Source organism: Plectropomus leopardus, chromosome 17, assembly GCF_008729295.1.
Source record: "Plectropomus leopardus isolate mb chromosome 17, YSFRI_Pleo_2.0, whole genome shotgun sequence".
Taxonomy (NCBI): Eukaryota; Metazoa; Chordata; class Actinopteri; order Perciformes; family Serranidae; genus Plectropomus; species Plectropomus leopardus.
The window spans coordinates 20,829,768-20,850,857 of NC_056479.1; the positions used below are offsets into that span (position 1 = coordinate 20,829,768).

Here is a 21,090-nt window from a genome sequence, read left to right on the forward strand (position 1 = left end):
CATGTGGACACAGCACAGCATCAGCACACAACAACCATCGCTGAGAGACTGTGAATATTCAGGATGATAAGATGATTTTCTAAACAAGTGATAACAAATAACACAATTACTGCATTGTATTGCAAGAATAGCATTTCCGTTCTCACCACATACAGCCTCATTTTCTGTTTGTAGAGGCAGTTTTGTGTTCACTGCCACTATGTAATCTAAGATTAATCTGTAATGATAACACAAAGGACGACAGCTTTGCTATTCAGCCCCACCTTTGTGCTTTTTGTAGCTTATATCAGCCCCTACGAAAAATTTTAACAATGATAAAGTTAGCACATTACAGGGTTCAAATATGTTCCAGTCTCATTTTACTTTATTATTAAGCTGTTAAGCTTTAAAGTTTAGTTTATCAGTCATTGCTACATTAAACAAGCAATGTCATATTTTAGATAGAAAACAGTAAAAGGTGTTTCTGAATTTACTTTTAATTGAGCTCATCAGGAACCGTCATCTCTAGTTTTAAGTTCTTTGTGTTTTTTGGGGGTTTTTTTCTCATTATTTTTAGTATTATACTATTTGTGGAATGAGATATTATTGGTGGCTGTGTAGGATCATTTCTGACTTGTGTGATCTAAACATTTACAATTAATCTAATTTTCCAAGAGTCAAAATTTATCGGAAAAAAAGATGTATTATTTTCAAAAAATAGCATGTTTTTATACAACAAAATATTCTCCCTCAATCCAAATATATTGGCATTTAGTCTTTCAAAAACAACATTTTCAGTGCAGTCAAAAAACAGTTTGCGCTCTCACTTGCCAAACACAGAGGCATGCACCTCGGTCCACGTGTTATCGATTTATTCATCCATTTATTTAATTCCATCTGGCAAACTAAAAAATGAGAAAAAAATAAGTGAGAATTTTGTGTATTTTATTTACAGACCGATCTGTATTAATGTGGCAGTCTAGCAGCAATCTAACAGCACCATAAATTAAATATATTCATTTAAGAGATTGAAATTTTTTTAAAAAGTCTAACCGATTTAACTTAATTATTTATTTTGATTTTTGATTTTTTTTAATGACATTATAAAATATGACAGACTTTGGAAGTTTTACTGGAAATCCTCAATAAAAACTTTAAATGTCAAAAAAAAAAATTTTTTTTTTAATTTACATTTGGTACAGTTTGGTACACTTGACAAAAGTCTCCTAATTGGCCCTTTTCACAGAATTTGGTGCATCATTTTGCACTTGTCAAAAAATGGATCCTTTCCACTGAAGTGTCTCAGTCAGCAATGATCTCTATAAACACATATCTGCTTATGTATGGAGATTTTATGTTTATAGAGATTAGTTGAAATGCCAAATGGAAGAGGGAGTGTTGGCTCGGATATCTACTGGCTACACCGGATCACCCCAAAACATTGGCCTCTGCTCCGGGAGGGTATATCGTCATCAGACTGAGATTGAGTCAGCAATGCCCTTAGCTCGTGCCCTGAAACTAACCCTCCTAAATGTCACATGGCCATTATTAAAGTTATTAATTAAACTTTTCCTGTTATGTCACAATGTCTGCCATTAAAAGGGTTTTTCAGAGTGGAATATTTCAGCACACTGTAGCAGAGAGAGACCTTGTAGTAGTCTTTTTCCAACTATACAGACAGTGTAGAGCAAGGCTTAGAAGAAAAACTTACGCTTCATTAACATCATATGGAAATAATTACTGGAATTACTTGATGGTTTGAAGCAGCATCTTTGAAGTCAGCACATGTTTAATCTTGTTTGAAGACAATAAAAAGCTACGATAACAGTAATTATTTTCAGCCTTTTCATGCTTATCACTCATGCATGTTGTGACTGCTAATTTGAGCTTTTGTGTGACAGCGCTGTAAATAATGCAGTGTTGACCTCAAGCAAACAATTTGTGGTGTGGGCAATTTATAAGTCACAATTTTCGCATGAATTATGTTTGCGAGAAGCTTTATCTGTGGTTTTTATTTAACATGACTATAAATATTTAATCAAGGTCACAGTTCAGTATGTTTGACAAATCATGTGCCACGCATACAAGCCGTCCAAATACACTGCAGAACGCTGGAACGTCAGATCTTGAAATAAAAGCCAGATGTTGCTCATTACAGAGTTATTTGCCTTGGTCATGTTTTCAGTCAGTTTTTTTCTGAAAGAATTATTGTTCATAGTTTATTGGCTCTCATCCAGCTCTGCACTGCATCTCTTCCTCTTCCTGCTCGAATGCAGTCAGGGCTTCAGAGTCGATGCAAATCTTCCCTCGATAGCTGCACACAGCTTAAAGCTTTACCTTTCTCTCATCCTCCCCAAACGAAACCTCCTTATCGACTTGTCCGTCTGCGACTCCAGATGTTAATCGCAAAAGATGTCTCATCTTTTCCATCAGCAGTAAATCCCCTCTGAAGTCGTCCTTCGCAGTACCACTGGCTATAATGGGATGCAGGAGTGCTGACTTATTGTAATTAACACAAGGATGAGTGCCAGTTCAGTTCTTAAAATTGTTATCTTCTTGATTGGAACTGTGATTGCATGGCAACAAAAACAACCGTGAGGTTTGATAACTTTTACAGTCTGAAGTACCTATGCCGAAAAGTTAAGAGAATATGTAATGAAACACAACCTCTGACACTCCTCTATCTGAAAGTCAAATGAGGGTTCAGCTCTCTGGAAGAATGGAAACTCAGTGTCGTCTGTTCTTTACAGCAGGGCAAAAGATACATTTGTCATGCGGCTCATTTTTAAAACTGCAGTGAGATGTTTTTCATTATTCCTTTATTTGTTGTTCACTGCAAGATAGTGTAGGTCTGAATTTTTATATGACCCTCAAACTTCAGGCATAGTGGCTTAACCAAACCAATACATGCTTAGAAATATTATGAATATAATATTTACAGGGTTCCTGCAGATCATTAAAAAGTTTTAAGTCTTGAATTCATTAATCTTAAGATTGAATTTAGAATCTCCTAAAAATGCTAACACATAGGGGCAGGATGTTATCTCTTTTTTTTTTGCTAGAATATGATTTCCATAAAATCTCTGCTTGAGCTATATGTGACAGCAAGTAACAATAAAGTACACAAAAAACTCAACTTTTTTTAAAAATAAAGTATATAATAGGTAATAAAATTTATATTTGTGTTCTTTTTTCATGTTTTTTTTTAAGATAGGACAAGATAAGCCTATTCTCAGAGATAATATTTCAGGGGTTGCAGGGTTTTGTGGTTTGTGTAATGTCGATATCCTTTTCTGTCGCTTTTGTGGAAATGCTGACATGTCAGAACACAAAAGACAATGTTTTAATTGCTGCGTTTTTGAACTTGTTTTAACAGAAGCCGATATATTTGCTGCAATTAATGGGTGGAGTAGACACAACTTGCATGTTTTGGCATTTTCTTGCTGTGCTTTGCAAGCCCAGTTATGCACTGCGGTCATCAAAGTCAAATACAATGCTTAATGATGGCTGCCATGGAGCCATTTTGCCTATGCAAACAACAAATTTGAGTTTGTTTAAAGCATACTCTCTGCCAAAGGGCTCATAACATGTAACCACAGCATTCTGACACAACATGTACTCCTCTCTCTCTCTTTACAAAATAGCAAACCTTAAAATGTATCTTAGAAAATAAACACACAAGATAAAGACATTTGACATTAGAACATGTAACATTATGTGATACTTATTTTCATAACTGCACTTGCTACTTCTCTTTATTCACAAACCACACCCAAGTTTTGTTTGCACACACACACACACACACACCTACACTCATAATTTGTCTTGATCTTTTTGTCATTTTTGTTGATCCCGTTGTATACTGCTTGCATCAAAGTATTGTAATTTATTCTATTACTTGTAATTTAGTATATTACTATCGGTGAGGTGTTTCCATCAGCCCATTTGGGTTTCTAACCCCCCAGCACATGCTTTTTTTTTCTGCAGTCTTTTTGACCTGTTTTCCATTTCTGTTTTTAATGATGCAAATATGTAAATGAATGAATGCTGAATTGTGGATCCTCTATTTGCACTTTTTTGAAGCTCTATGTTGATGCTGTTTCATGCACTCTGTAAAGCCTACTAAAAGTACAAAAACAATTCCTACTGCAAATCACTTTATTTCTACTGTGAATTAGAAAAACCTGGGGGCCACCCAGCTCTCTATCGGGGGCCAGATTTGGCTGTAAATTGAGACCCAAGATGTTGAGGTCAGCTGGAGGTCAAAGTTCACTCCTTTTCCCTTTACATGACAGTCTGAAACATTGCTATGATCAATGCTAATAGATTATAAAGCAGAAAATACAGCCCTAAGGGATGTGGACTGTCTGCTCCCTGACATGAAGCCCTGCCACCAACAAGAGAAGCGATCGTTGAGGTTCTGTCCAATGAGAGACGAGTTCTGTGAGGTTCTGTCCAATGAGAGACGAGTTCTGTGATGTTCTGTCCAATCAGAGCGGGTCGAACGCTGGTGGGCTGGGTCTCGTGGGCTGGCACCGCAGAACCAGCGGATCTGCTCTTCGTTATGTTTTTCAGTGTCGGGTGGAGTCTACATCCCGTCGCAGCTCTGCGGGGAAGGAGGAGGACTTTTCTTTCTATTAGTTTCTCATAGACTGTTTGTTACCGTCGAGGCATCGAAATACTCCATAAAGATGACGACGACAACCACCTTTAAAGGGATGGAGCCTGGTTCAAAAAGCAGCTCCAGGTAAAAAAGAGCTGAAAACGTTTCGCGGAGGAACAAAAGAAGTGTGATGCGGGCGAGCCTCAAGGCTAGCTAAACGCCTCTTTTTTCGCTTTAAGGCAGCTTGCTACCTACCGTTAGCCCGCTAGTGGCTGGCGGGGGATTTTTCTGGATTTAGCTAAACTGTCAGATAGTCTTGCTAATTAAGTTAATCTTATTGAGTGACTGATGCACCATATAGCCGTTAGCGGTGAGTTAGGTAGGTTAGCAGTCTGGGTTGTGGAGAATACTGTTAATTAGGCATGCGAGTTTAAGGAAGAAAAAAAAGAGACACCCGAAGTACACGAAGGAGGGGTTCCGTCTATTTTTTGGGAAGAAATGGTCAAAGCTACCTACCGTTAACCGGTCAGTTTTTAAGAGACTGTGGTCGACAAAAAATAACTTTTTTGTTGTTAGTTTGTTTCCTGTGGTGATTTCTTTGGAGTTGCTAGCCAATGACCCGATACTTAATGTATTGTGTGCGGATGTTGTAGCATATTTTCACCAGAGGAAAAAAGGTACAGCTCAGGAGCAGGAGTCCAAATATGTGATTGATTGCAGGAAGAATCCCAGACGAGACTCGGGTCTGCATATGTCGTTATCATCAATATGGCTCATTGCTGGCAAATGGAAGTTTATAGAAACTCAGATAATGTCCATGTGTAGCTTCAATAGACATATCAACGCTGTTTTCTTATCCACATCTGTTAAATCTTTATATTCATGTAAAAAAACACCTTAAGAGGGCCACTCATCCCTCGTGCATGCAGTCATAGCTTTCCTGTAAGTGATGCGTCTCGTCTGGATGCTTTCCTGCCCCTTTGCAGTGAAAACAATGCAGAGAAAATGCCTTTAATTTACGCCTGCCTTAATAATGGGGTCATAATGTTAATGCATTTAAGCCAGATTTTGAGGAAAATTGTTTCCATTAGCCTTTGCTTAGTGAGCATGTCAAATCTCGGTCAGTCATTAAGCATTTTGAAGTCGCATGCTGTTTTCGGATGATGCGGGGGCTTGGGTGGGGGCTTTGAGCTAGCTAAGCCTGCAAATCTTTTCTTAGCTCTTTGCTTTTGCTCCTTAAAGCCCTTTTTACGAGCTGCTGGTCATTTCTGATGCTGGCCGACCCAAAGGATCTTTGCAGCAGCTACTTGAGCAGAATTAGGCTAAAATCTTAGTAGGCCATCAAAAGCCTCCCACCCTGCCTTATCACACATGCCATCTTTGGCTTTGGAGCTCAGCTACATCTGCCATCGCCACACCAGCTTGAAGCAGCACGTCCAGCTTCTAAACATTAATGCCATTTCATTGATATTATTTGCAGTTTCATTCTAGGGTGGGGTCTGCTGCCAGGCAGCTAAAAGCTTTTCCCCTGATCGCAATCCGTGTGGAAAGCATGAGCTCATCCTCTCTGGCCGGGAGGTGAAGTCTGGTTTAAGCATTACTGTCACAGCCAAGTGTGACGAGCACGAGTGTGTTTACAAGAATTGATTGAGAAAATTCACGCCAATGCAGTCCACACCGTGTGGATTTTCCCCTCCGTAGTTGCTTTCTTTGTAGTTTTTTGCTTCAAGAGCTGAGTTGTTTTTTGGACTCCATCTGCTCGCCTGGCCCTTGGACAGCTGCTCAGTGTGTCAGCTGGTGGCTTCAGGGACTCTGAGGAGAGAAGAGTTTGCTGGAAAAAGAGGGAGGGGTCCAGCAGGGGCACTGCAAACACACCAGTTTTTGTCGTCCACCCCGACTGTCCTTCAGCACAGCAAGGAAAAAGGGTTTCCCTGCTCATTATCGTGTTCCTTTTGTTCAGCTTGTGGTGGAAGGAATGTCGGAAAGTACTCTCTGTTTATCATGTGCTGGTCTGCATGCAGGCTTTCTATATTGTTCTAGAACAATCCATTTATTAGGTGACCTATATTAGCTTCGGACATCAGATTTTTCACCTCCATTGTGTAATATTGACCCAGAACGGTCATCAGATTGATGTACTCATTTTATGACAATGCTACCAGGAAGTGACACCAGCCCCTCGTGTGTCACGGGAAAGGAATCTGCGCTGAGAAGAGGCAACAGCGAGCCAGCTAACTCTTTGATTATATGCGACTGGAGTCAGCTGCAGGGCAGAGATTGTGACTGTCTGTCTGACAGGCTGACAGCCGGAGCTTAGAGAGCGGAGACCTTGCTGGTAGCCTGTGTGTTTTTGTGTGTGTGGTATGTGTTTGAAAGGGTGGAGTAGGGAGAAGACTGGAAGTAGGTTGAGGCCTCTTCATGTTATATTTGACTATTGATTTTTTTTTTTCGCTGTGCAGCTGATCGGTGGCATGTGAGACGAGGCCTTGTGTTTTAGTTTGACCTAAAGAGTGGGGGATGGAAGCGTGTTAGCAGAATGTCAATCAAATGATAGTCTAATCCATCATTTATTGCTCCTCAGGGTACTACGACCGCCGGGTGGGGACTCCAGCATCTCCTTCGGCACAGACGACAACTCGACCCCTCGGAAGAACAAGATGGCCTCCAACATCTTTGCAGAACCTGATGACCCCCATGCTCATCGGAGGAACAATCCACCCAGTAATTCAATCTAATATCACTTAAACCTATCTGAGTCAATTTTCCAAGAATTAATAGCAGAGACAAAGGAATGAAAACAATAAGGTTTTGATTTACAAGGTAACATATACAGTGGTTTTTGAGTTTTGCACCAGGCGGGGCGTGTGGGCAAGTTCAATCTTGTAAAAATAGACAGAACTAAAGAAGCCTTAAGTAAGCAGAAAAGCACCACAGACTTAATTCTTCTAACTCGAGTGGAGAAAAGATACAAACTGGAGTGTTATTAAGTATTTTTTCCATTTGCGTTGTCAGAAAGAACATCCCACAAGTATAATAGCCAAAAAGCCCTGGAGTGCTGGGATAAGGGTAATTTGAAGCTATGCTTTGTTAGACGGGGATGAGGATCAGCCCTCAGCGGAAAGAAATAGGTCAGTTAAAAAATGTGTCAATTGGTGAAATGTGTGGCCTTGTATAGACACCAGGGAAGTTTTATTTTGAGCACATGAGGCAGTAGGGGATATGATACCTGTGAATGGCTTTTGAGTGGTCAAGGTCACTGCAGACATACAGCCACGGAGGCTTGCATGAAAAATTCATATAGTCAGACATTATTGTGCTTGCCAGTGTGTTTGTAAGAATCCAGGTAAAACTATAATGCAGACTCTTTAGTCTGTTTATGTTATTGCTAGGTTTTGTACCCAGCTAGTTGGTGTTTAAAGCTCAAATTTTTGATGAGCATAAAGAGGAAGACTCAAGTCCTGCAGAACCAGCATTCCTTTTCAGCTCAACGCTGTGAAGTTACCCACAAGCCAGAGATCACATGTTTTCACACTGACCACTCGTGAAAAACAGTTTTCATGGTGCATGAAGTTTTCTGAATGTGTGGACAATGAAGAATTTACCCTAAAATTATTACTTCAGCCTCTGATCTTTATGGACAGCAGCTGCAGAAAAAGCCTTTTCCTACCCGCATTGTTTCGCTTGGGCCTAGGTCAAGTTCATGGGAGCCCTCTCATACTTTTCCCACTTAAACGGATACAACTGGATGAGGATATCTGTTTCTGCCTGAATGAGCAACATTTATTACTTTAACAGGTTTTGTTCGCATTGTGCAGTCTGTCTGACCCGTGCATGAACTTCTCATATAGATGAACAGGTTTGTTTGCTTTGGCCTCCTGCCCTGAGGCCATCCTTTTTAAATGTGCTTTTGTTGTAAATGTTCTTCTGCAGTATTTATCCATGCTTCAACCTAGAATAGCTGTTAGCCTTGTTTTATGAAGTTATTCTTTCAACACTGTGTGCACTTACAGAGCTAGGAATATTGCATTTTCCCTTTTTTGGAAATTAGAGTTACAGTAAACATGTGGGGAAGTGGGGAATGCTACAAAGGCAATCGTGGATTTGATGGAGCGGTGTTGCATTTAAGTAGTATACATCTTAGTAAAAACATGTTTACTTATAGGGCACATTTAAAAGAGATTAAATAAAACAGAGGAATGATCAAATACAAACACAGGAATGATCCAATAGACACAGTCATGAATAAGAGAACATAAGTAAATAAATACAGACATAGGATATCTTGATAAAATCATAGGAGAAACAGCATTGCACAAAAAACAAAATCAAATGCAAACACATAACTGTGGTCAGACATGTCTTCAGGATGACAAAAGGCTAAAGAAAATAGACGGTTTCTTTGGACAGGGTTTACAGTTTTCAGTGGCAGGGGATCGTAAATGGCTAACTATTCCACAGTTAAGGCCAGCAACTGAAAATGCTCAGTCACCTTTTGTTTTTTTTAACTGGGTGTGTGGATTTGGCCACAGGAGACATCAAGAGTTGGAATAGGGGATGAGCCGTTCAGAGATGGGACCTGACGCCAGTCCATGCAGTGCTTTAAAACTCCTTTTTTTTTTTTTTTTTTAAATCTCAAAATCTAATTCTGGTAACTGGTAAAGAGATGCTGGTACACACACTTTCTCCCTCGAACTGTTAGTCTTGCTTGTGCATATTTAGGAACCTGCAAATAGGGCTGACTGACTGATTCCTACATAGAGAATTTATCGTCTTTATCTCGGACCAGTGGGCCACCAGAAAGGCCAGATGACTGACTTTCATGATAATTAAAGGCCTCTAGAGACCGTTCGCAGAGCATATGTCTTAGTTTATAATCGTTCAGAATTCAAGTATCTAATTCCAGTCTCAGACAATGTCAAGATAATGTCCTTTTTATTCTGCACAATCTTTTGACCGCACTGTGAACAGTGTTTATATGGACATTTACTATTACAGAAACTTTTTCCAGTAAAAACCAGTCACTGCAATTTCTGTGGATAATTCAGTGTAACCTGGGCATTAGTTCTGGAAAGACATGCCAAGTTTTTCTAAGTTTCATATTCAGAGCTTTGATCATTGAAATTTCAGACAGTTTAACAGTATTAGGTGATGGCAAAAACCCTTAGAAAGTAATATCTCAAAATCTGAGCAAATAAATCTCAAAGTGCTTTCACGGGTTGATTAACTTAAGTTTCTAAGTATAATTATATAATTCAAGTGCAGAGGTGGAAAGAAGTTGTCACTAACATTGTGGTAATCTATGAATAAGATGAGGTCATATTTGCTTCAAGAGAGAAAAAGCAGAAAATGTTGGACAGTCCAAAGACACACACCTTCAGTAGCAGCCGCTGAAACTTGAATTCAGCCAGAACTAACTCCCCTCTGCATCAGCAAAAACTTTCTGTTACTGCCTTTACACAGGTCTGACCATTGCAACCCCTAGCACTACTGAAGCAGCTACCAAAGGTCCATCCCTGGAGCTCATGCCCACTCTGCTCTTGGCAAACGGTCTCCTGGAGGCAGCGAGTGAGACAGAGGGACTGCAGGGTGTAGTAGCTCACTAATTCTTGTCTCATTTGTTGTCTGATAAACAGAGAGGGGAGGAAGGGTTGTAAATATGATGTTGTGGCGGCCAACGCAAACAAATCAGTGTATGAAAAACAGTTACCAGCTTATTGAAACGTAGTAAGTTTACTTCAAAAAGTATATATTTCTTATTCATAGTATTCCACAGGTACATTTTAGTATGCAAGTGAAGCTTATTTAATAAAGTGTCTTTCCCGGAGAAAGATGCTTCAGTGTAATAAATGTCATAAAATCAATCAGAGAGACCGACTGACGTGATGTGAATTGTTATGGAAATACATCTTATAATATAGTGTCTAGAAGTGTATGATACAACTTTAACCCATGGTCTAGTGTTAAAAAAGTAAACAAAATTGCAATAAATTCTAATATTGGATCACACTGCTTGCAGAATTGGTACCATTAGTCATAAGGAAGAACATTTTTATGTGATTTGGATAAAATTATGAAAGAAATGAATCATAAAACTAGCTGAAAAAAAGGATATTCATATAGTTGGTTTGGAATTTAAAAAATCTTCTAATGAGAGAGGGTTGTGTCAGTTCAGCTGCAGAGCTGTGCTGATATTATGTTTATACTGACACATAAGCTTATTGTTATTCATCCAGAGTCTTTGGCAGGTTGTTCTCAGGATTTTGGGGTTTTCAGATACCAGAGCTGTTGGTTTGTTCAATTGCCCTCAGCTTCTGGCCACATAAGGAGCACTCTGTAATCATAACGCAAGCCAAAACTACCAGCAGCAGCAGCATGACTGCTGTCCCTGCCTTTAAGCTCGTTGAGCAGCGGTCAGTGTTATCGTACGTTTATATCATGAACCCATAAGGTTAAGTAGAAAGCTATGTGTCATAGTGATGATAACATAATGCATCACTGTCCGCCTCATGAATCTAGTTTAATCCTCCTTCATTTACTGTCCAGAGAATTGATCGGACTCAGAAATGTGGAGCCAGTAATGAAGGAGCTCTTGTTGCGTGATTGAGGCTCTCAACAGTGCTGATTCACTCCATTAACAACAATGGCCACTCCTCCGCTTCTTTAGCAGCCGTTGTTCTCCTCATGACAAAGACAGTCTGTCCCCTCCCTGGCCCTCTGGGCTGGAGCTGCACTGTTACCTTATGTGGCTTTAGTTCCCCACAGTGGGCCAAACATTGGGTTTTAATGCTCTTTCTGCTGAAGGAGAAAGCAAGCGCTACAGGGTTATGTGAGTTTTGGCATCCATGTTGTCTGCCTGGAAATGTTCCACTGTGTTTCTGGGTCTGTTGCAGACGCCCAAGCGGATTTGGTGATGTTTCCTGTTGGTTTTCAGTGATTTTTGTCTCATGTTATTTGAGTCAGATTCCCCCATAAAGCTGATGTTTTGTCAAATCTGAGAAGATGAGTCTTGTAGTGAGCATGGTTGGCTCGAAGGTTAGAAACATTAGGGTCAGGGGTGGCTTTGTGGCTAATTGGATTAGTGATCCTGTGGTATGACTCTGCTGCTTTGAAGCCTGAGTCATGTTTTGTCATATGTCTCTTGTGTTTCCTGTCTAGCTCCAATAAAATCAATTGGCCAAAAATTAAAAATCAATGAAATATGCATTACACCTAGTGTACGTTGTGTCTTACAGTAAGTGTGTGTTGTGTTTTTTCTTATCCAAATTTTCACTCTAGGGATTGAGGGTGTTGCATGCTGAGACAGATTTGTGATATTGAACTATATAAATAAAATTGATTTGGCACAACTATTACACTCTGCTCACTCTTTAACCCTTTGAGACCTAAGCAACTGGGCTCATGTTCAAAAAAAAAAAACTTTGGTGAAGAGCAATGAGCAACTTCAAAGGAAATTACCCCAAATTAGTAAAAGTAAAAAGTAAATTTTTTTTTTAATGTGAATATTACAAAAAAAAGAAACAAAAAAGAAGGAAATGACATGACGGAAGTGCTTTAAAAATAATATTTCAGCAAAAATAATTAAAAATATATAATTATGATTGTTCCAAATCATTTTTTGGGACAAATTTCCCTAGCTTCTTTAAAAAAAATTCTGCAAAAAATCTACTAATTTCTTGCAATTTGCATAACAGTTCCTGCCAAGTTGCTCATTGCCTCTCCCCCGTTTTTTCAAAAGAAAGCAAACCAATTTGCTCAGATTTTGAAGGTTTAAATACTTATGAAAGTGTTTGAATGCAGCACAACAATGTCGATCCAGGTTTCAAAGGTTTAATACGTTTTTTTTTTTTTTTTTTTGCTCTGTCTGTCTCTTACCATCCCAGCTGGTACAGCCGCAGGAACCCTGTGCGGGGAGCCCTCAGCCCCACTTAGGCGATGTCAGCAGCCTCTTCTCTTCCCCAAGAACCCTGAGCCGGAACTGACCACCATCCACAACTCTGGGGCAGCCTTGGTCTGGAAAGAGAGACGAGAGGTACCTCACTTCGTCTGACAGGCGCTGTTTCCAAAACAGAGCCGCAGCCTAGTTTGGGGCTGAAAAGCACACAGTAATAGATTAAGTGTAATTCTAAACAGTTCAGTGGAAAATGTATTGGGGGATGGGTGGCTTAATCCATCTATTTGAAACTGACCCAGGATGTTGTTTGATAGATATTCTCCGCTGACATTTGTAATCCCTGTGGAGGTTTAATTTTTATTCTGACATTAGCAGATTTTCTTGTAATTTAGCAAATTAACTGAGGTATAAAGAAGCAGTGAAACCAGAGCAGAGACAGCAACAAAAAATAATTATTGCCATCATCCATTTTTCTAAGCAAAAAAGCCAAACTTTTGCTGGATTTATGCTTGTTAGAAGTGAGATTTTCATAATTTACTTCGTCGTACATAATGAAATGAAAAGCTTTGGATTCCTGAAACTGTCGGGTAAAACATACCTTTGAAGATATTAGCATGGGCTTGGGGAAATAACATGTTTAACTGTTTTGTAACATTTTAATGACAAAAATTTAATCAAGAAAATAAGGGGCACATTGATCAATAATTCAAATAATTGTTAGTTGCACCCCTAGGTGAAACTGTGTGTTTTTTTTATAGGATTTAATCCACATGGCAAATCAAGCCATGGCTTACGTACGAAAAACATATGATTTAGGAATGTCAGTTTGGTTAATACATCAATTAACCAGTTAATTTTTGCAAGGAAAAATAAAGCAACATGACATTAAATACGAGACCTTTCCTTTTATTCTGGCACTCCTGTTGACTTTGTGAGGTTTAGCACTGCGTTTCAAAGCACTAACCAGTAGAGTTGGTGAAATTTAATGTTTTGTGATATAAATGTCTTGGCTTTTATTTTATTTTCTGGTGGCTTTGCTGACAGACAGCCAACTAGCTGTGTAAACATTTTATATGCGGAAACAGCTCACTGCCTACCCTCCTGTCTCTGCTGGTTAATCAACGCAAGCCTTTGCTGCTCTGCTCTGCGTACCACCCGGGGCAGTTGGGATGTAGCTGGCCGCGGCCCTCATTCAGTGGTTACCCCTGGTAACGCATTTCTACAGTCGAGCCCCAGTGAATAAGTGGCTTCATTTTTAGCAGCAAAACCCCTTTAGCATTATCAGCGATTTTAGCACCACTTTCTGGGCTGCTAATGGTCCTAACAGAGCTAACGGTGATAACATCATTAGCAATGCTAAAGGGAGTCTGTGGTTCAATATTGAGCTGCTTACTTATCAGGAAGGAGACCAGAGGGTGGACACCGTGTTTCCACTGCAGTGCTGCTGTGTGTAACCTGTCAAAACTTTTTCGGCAGTTAACTGTTGACATTCCTATTATGGTATCTCTCAAGGGTCAGAAAGCTCAATAATGATGTCGGTATTTGTTGGTAATTAGCTGCTGTTAGTACTGTAGCTTTTATTTAAACAATAACTTTATTGACCAGATATGACAGTGACTTGTCTCTCTTTGTCTGCTCGAGACTGCTCGTGTTGTCACACAGTAAATCACTTCGCCCCTTTTTTCATAATCTCTTTATCGCTATCAATCAATTTCATAATTACACCACCCGAAAAGCACTCGCACTTACTTAGTTTATTTCTTTTCTTCCTCTTTTTTTACATAATTATTTCTGCCCTCATCTGACTGTCCTTTCTTATTTATATTTTTATTATTTTTTTATTATATTTATATTCTATTATATATATATATATATAATATATATATATATATATATATATATATAATTATATAAAGTTATAATAGTTTTTGATCAATATTAAGAGATTGTGTGTACTTTTCTTTAAATGCATAACATTGTCTTTTTTAAAATTTGCTTAATAAATCAAATCAAATCCAAACAGAGTAGAAGAAATAGGATTCATTTATAGGAATACAGAAAAACATGTTTATACACAGGTGACAGTGACTTTGGTTCTGTGAGCATATTTGATATATTCTTGTCTTGTGTTTTCATTACAGGTTGAGAATGGCCAAGAAGCACCGAATGATGGTAAGTGTCCTGAACTCTTAAACTGTTTATAGTGATGCCTTGAAGTTTCTGTCTCCCTCACACTATGTCTAAACATCAGTGCATGACTCAGATTACTCAGTGAATAGCTCCATGGTACAGTGTAACAGATCAGGTAATTCCTCTCTGGCTGCCTTTTAAAAAAAAATCTGCTGGCATACCATGACTTTTTTTCCCCCAAAGATACAGTACACATGTTGTCCCTGTGTAAGTCAACATCACATGATCTGCTTGATGTGGTTTTCCCCTGTCATGATGCCGTGATGGTCTGTAGTCAAGCAGCTGTTCTTTGATGGCAGGCTTCACTTAGTATGAAAAGCTTTTTATTAACCTCCAGGTGCAGGTTTGCGAGAGAGTGGCTGGCTCCTCAGATAATGGAGGGTTTGACCACACATCTCTGTGAGCGTTCATTTATTTGCCCTGCTATTGAATGTGACAGGAATGTGTGTGCACTTTGAAGTATATTATACATGTGTGTATTAACATGTACAGTATATGCTCATCAAATAATACTGAGGGCTTCTGTTCGTTAACTAGTTTGTCTGACTTGTGTGTTTCTTCACATATTTCTTTGAAGTCAGCGAATCTCGCAGAGAGAAGGGAAGCCAGGAGTTGGCCAGGCACAGAAAGAGAGATTTGCCAAGAAAATGACATTGCATAAATGTGCACTGCAGTTTTTATTGAGTTTTGGACAGCAATCTCTGTGTATTACATGCCTGATTTACTAAGACAGCAGCTCATTACGCAGTCACTCTGTCAGTGGAGGCAAGCTCAGAGGTGGGATATCTATGAGATCACTCAGCCCAGAAAAGAAATGATTACATAATGACCTTCATTACCAAATATTTACTGTGGCTTTGAGAGAAAAACTGTTACTCAAAATGTTGCACATATATTAATAATGATATTATAATCTTTGGCAAATCTGATTAGTTATACATCAGGAGGATATAAATGCATTCATGGGAAACAAAAAGGAGATAAAGTGATATAAGACAAATCAAATATACACAAAGTACACATAACACTAAAATAAAAGAAGCCACATAACTGTCTCAAACAAACGTCAAACTGCAGTCTGTGGGGATTATACAGTTCATTGATGGTTCAATTCAAGTTTGATGGAAACAAACGACAATTTCACATCCACTATTTGTTCTCACAGCAATCGGATATTGTGATTATTTAATACAAGCCCTTTTTTTGTTAGCTTTGCACCTCAAAAATAGGCATAAAAGCCTTTGTGCAGTCCTCATATCTGTGTTACTGTGTGTACCAGTCTTGCAGCCTGCTTATCACTGTGTCCAGCAGAGAATATTTGAGTCTTCATTCTGCCTAAATTAAGTTTTTAACATCAGTGTTGCCCTTATTTGTGATATTCAAGTCATAAAGTCCCCTTGAATTTGCACATTCTGCATAATTCGGGCACTAATGGACAACGAGAGCCCAGCGCTTCAACACTGGGATTTTATTACAGAACTGGCTAACCTCACTTAAGTACTCAAGCCTTTAAAACAAAATGCAGTGGCTCCAAAATAAGTCCAAATTTGAATGAAACCAGAGAGTGAGTTGTTGACTTTGGTGCTAGCAAATAATTGCAGTTTTCTTTGAAATGCATACATTTGAGATGCAGGTGCTACAAAACAGCCAAAAGCAACCAGACAAAGCAAAACTGCGTAGCCCAATTAAAGCTAGCTGGTGAGACAGCAACAGCCTCTACCAAAGCTAAATTTAGTGTAGCCCTTGGTATTTGCTGTTAATGAAATTCTATACATTTTCATTGACGAAGTGATTTCGTTTCTCTCACAAATAAGGCGGCAAATAAATCCATTCATGAGCAATACAAACTAAGATAACAGCCATTTAGCCTAGCTTAGCAATGTACAGTCCCTCCAGGATTTTGCAGGCAGTTTTTTTGCATTGTTGCGGCCTGTAATACCTGAGATCACAGCAGTTTTTCTAAAAGAACATGAAATGTATGTTGTGACCTCCATGTTTGTGGAGTTTGAGTCCCGGAGTGAATAATTGTTAAATAAAAAAATAAAAGTTGATTGATTGGATGATGGATAAGAGGAGCAGCTGCTGCAGAGGCGAGTAAATACAAACTTTTAGACCCAGAACAACGAACAATTTATTTTCACTTTCACCGAGCCTGACGTTCTGCTGCTCCGTCTGTGCCCAGACGGAGCAGTACAAAGGTGTAGTGTCATGAATAACTGAGCTGTATATGCTGTAAATTCCAACAGCAATCCGAATGAATGCTCCAGCTCCAAAAATAGAAAATTATTCTGTGGTAGCAGATGTTTTTGCTGCAAGCCACCACAAACAAACAAATGAATGACTGTGTGGGAAACACTGGATGCTTATGGGCATTTTTGCAATGAAATTATGGGGGCGGGTGAAAATTAGTTGACTTGCTGTCACAGATTCAGAGCTTATTATTATGTTATTTTGCTGCCTGGACAGAAGCCTCGCAGCAACGTTTATTATCCAGATTAACTCTGTTATTAAACCGGTTAATAACTATTGGGCATCATTAGCTGTGTGATGCTAACAGTTATCCCTGTCACTGTATGTGTGTGTGTGTGTGTGTGTGTGTGTGTGTGTGTGAGTGTGAGACTGTTCCAGGCCCAGAGCTCTGGTCTTGCAGCAGTGGTCTCATGATTAAAAGAGAGATGTGCTGTGAAAATCAATGCGCTGCATGCAGCTCTACAATGAAATGAGATTTTGCCCATTTTAAACATTAAAATTTGCAGTAAAGTTGCGGTGAATGTACAAAATTGCAAGGTCTTCTGGAGATTGGCTGAATTTCTGCAAATTGTTGCGATTCCAACCTTGTAAAATCCTAAAGGTACTAAATGTAGCAATAACTGCCATCTGAGGTTTTTTTTAGGTCTTCTCTACGGTCTGTGTCAATGTTTTTGGTTGTAAAAAATCAGCCTATAAAACCTAAAATGACGCATTGCATAGTATCCAACTATGACACAGTTTACCAGTTCTTTCACCCTGAAAACCTTTAGTCTTTTTTTTGGTCAGATTTTCTGTAATTATTGCTCTCTGCCTTTTGTAAAGCAGCACTGTTGAGTACATTTTAACCATCTACTGTAATTAGCTTCCAGGCACAGCTTGTTTAACCAGATAAACATGGTGTTTTACTGTCAAACTGTATTTAACATTTGTACGCCGTTTGGTCTTGATCACATATATCATCTCGAAAACAGTCTGTGATGGCATTCATGAAATATCAGCCACTGTTACATGATTTGGATTAATGTGTTATTGTTGCTCCTGTAGAGTGTCCTGACAATGCGGAGGGGGAGCAAGAGGAGCAAGAGCAGCAGAAGGAGACAACAGAGCCTTCTGCCCCGTCGGGAGGTGCCAACGCTGCCACCAGCGGCCGAAGAAACCCACCTGGTGGCAAGTCCAGCCTCATCCTGGGTTGAGACCACTTTTTTTTTCATTCGAACGCTTTTTTTTTTTTTTTTTAAAGATAAATACCCCCTCCACTCTCTTCCTCCTCATCAACTTGTCACCTTCTTCCCTTCTTCACATGCACTCACGCTGTCACGTCCATGGACCCCCGTGTCCTCTCCCTTCACCCTCAAACCTTTTGTTCTTATCCTTTTTTCTATTAAAAGAAGAAAACTGTTGACAAAAGCACTTTATGTATCTCTCTCCTCCTCCTCCATTTCAGCCCATCCTGTAGTGCATCGCGCCTGCTGGGAAAGGCATGACGTTTAGCTTGTCCCTCATTCTTCCCTGTTGTAAATGGTAAAGGAAAAAATAATAAAAAAGATTTGATGCGTGGATTTCTAAATACAATAAAGATTGATATGAATTTGCTGTTGATTACTTTTTTATGTAACTAGTCATGCAATAGTAAACTAGGAATATTTAATCATGCTGAAGTGAAAAATTCAGTCAGTCACTTATATAAAATACTGGAGATAAAGGCACATAAATGGCAAAAATATAGACTTAAGCAGGGTTCCCGCAGATCCTTAAAAAGTCTTAAAAGGCATTAAATTCATTAATCTAAAATTAAAGCCTTAATTGGTATTGAAATGTCTTTAATAAATCTTTCAATGAAATCTCAATCGGTGCTAACTTTTTCAATACTCATGCATTTGCTTTGTCCAATTAAATGACAAATTAGCTTTTTTTTAAGGCAAACCAGAAAGCTACTTTAATAACATAATATGTTAATTGTTTTCCTCTTTTTTTCAATTTTTTTTTAAAGTACATCATCTAACTTTTTTGCTTGAACATGTTATAATTTTAAGTTAATATTTGGGCAAAATTGTCTCTAATAAATTTTTGATGAGGGTTCATGTTTTTTTTCCTTTTAACTTTGGTTATTGAAAAATCGGTCTTAAATTTAACTTTAAGTGGCAGAAAAAAAAGCCTTTAAAAATCTTAAACCTAGCCTTCCATAAGCTGCAAAAACCCTTTTAAAATCAGCTTTAATGTTGATTCTCCTCCTCAGTTTTCATGTGCATAAATGGCTCAACACTCGGAGCTGAATATTATTTATGTTCGGTGAGATGGAGCCTGAAGACTGCGGCCGTCGAGAGCAGAGACAGGCTCTGTGGCTGGAAGTCTGCCCAGCCAAAGTAATCACGAAAGCCTCCTCCGATTCTGCCAAAACAGAAACTGCATGTCTTTCATGACATCATATGCTGGATATTTGGCTCTCATTACAGTGTTTCTTAAGATAGGCGTAACGTTTTGTTGAAAATCTCAGAATTTTTAGAACAAAAGTCAGATTCAGAAGGTGAAGTGATTCATGCAAATTGTTACTTATGAAACAACCTTTAACAGCACTCCTCAAAGATGCCTTTATTTGGAAATGCTTGTGCTTTTTGGCCTTCCTGAGCACCATTAGGAGCATACAAAGGGGATTCAGAACACCAATTTTTCCAAACCTGCCCCTGTATTTTTTTGACAAATCAGACTCAATATTTGCTCTTTTCATGGTCTCACGTGTTCAGAGAACATATAGATAAAAGTTTAAGTTCTTATATGTCATCAGTAACTACGCAAATGATGGTGGATGTTAAATGATAAACTATTTTTTTCTTCTATTTGATTACATGACTAGGTACCTAAAGTTATAGACCCTGCAAGGGTCCCCCCCCCCAAAAATGTACTTGTACAAAAGTGTTGACCCACTAGAGGTGTGAGGCGGTGAATCTATCTGCAGAGACTCTGTCCTCTGCCTGCATTTTCTTAATTTCTTCAGTTTTGCTGTGTTTGGGATGTTTGTTGGCACAATGCACAGATGATGTCAGGACTTTATTAAAGGCTGCAGACCAGCTGCCAGACTGTAAGCGGCACGCATTCAAGAGAAAGAAAAATTGCAGACACTGCACCAAAAAAACACAAACATGCAGAATGAGATTGAATCTGAGTTGACTTTCACTCGTGATACTGATTACAAGCAGTAACTGACAGTTCCTGCATGGTATGCCTTTAATGAACATTTTCAGTTACAATTCAGGACTGTCAAATTTGAGAAGAGATGTTCTCCCGCCCTCATAGTTGGTGTAATCATGCATCTAACTCAACTGTTGAAGCACGACGTAGCATAAATCAATCAGTCAGACTTTATTTGTATAGCACTTTTCATACAAGCAAAACTGTAACACATTATTACTGTCTTTTTTATTTTATTTTCTTTCTTGATTGCGTACATATAATATTTATGTTGTTATATGTATGTATGATTTTCTAAAACTACTAAATAAAGAATATATTAAAAAACTGTAACACAAAGTGCTTTATGCAATAATAAAACCTATTGCTAAAAAGTTAAAAAAAAAAAATGTAATATTAATAAATAAAAATATAAAATTCTCTAAATAGTAGATCAAAGGATATCACCACAAATAATAATAGATAAAAATGTTATAAATAAAACAATATACCATCTAGTACAACAATAAAACAAACTAAATTGTGCAAATAGATAGGCGATAAACAAATAGTTTAAGTTCAATTAAAAGCCAACATCCCAAAAAGTATGGCGATGGATGTTCAAAGCATCAGCAGGTTTATTTCTATTGCAGCCATCGCACCATCCGTCATTATTTCCATTTGAAGGCGATGTAGGAGTGTGATGTGAGTCGTAATGGAAAGGCAAGCTCTTCTCTTATAAGTGGGTGTGGTCCCCTGTGACGGATTTCTCGGGGGTGATAGTTCACAATTTCACAGAGGTATTGTGGATTCAAAACTTTTGAAGAGTTATGCGATGCAATAACACCTCTTTCAGAGCCTGCTGCATCACGCCTGGGGGAGACAGTTCCTACTGACAAGCACATGGCCTTAGCGTCATGTGACCTATAAAAGCAGCAAAATATGGCTTTTTTGAATCACCTGAAATACCACCTCATGCAAGCGTAAAAACTTTTATTGCTATAAATAGGAG

General features: G+C 38.7%; 1 protein-coding gene across 1 annotated transcript; it reads left to right on the forward strand.

Annotated features, from left to right (window-relative positions):
• Positions 1-4,559: 4,559 nt before the first annotated feature.
• On the forward strand, positions 4,560-18,501 carry LOC121957080 (jupiter microtubule associated homolog 1-like). Its single transcript, XM_042505591.1, has 5 exons — positions 4,560-4,726; positions 7,164-7,303; positions 12,463-12,611; positions 14,615-14,645; positions 17,958-18,501. The coding sequence occupies exons 1-5, from the start codon at positions 4,671-4,673 to the stop codon at positions 18,104-18,106; spliced, it is 525 nt and encodes a 174-aa protein (XP_042361525.1). The 5' UTR covers positions 4,560-4,670; the 3' UTR covers positions 18,107-18,501.
• Positions 18,502-21,090: the final 2,589 nt, after the last annotated feature.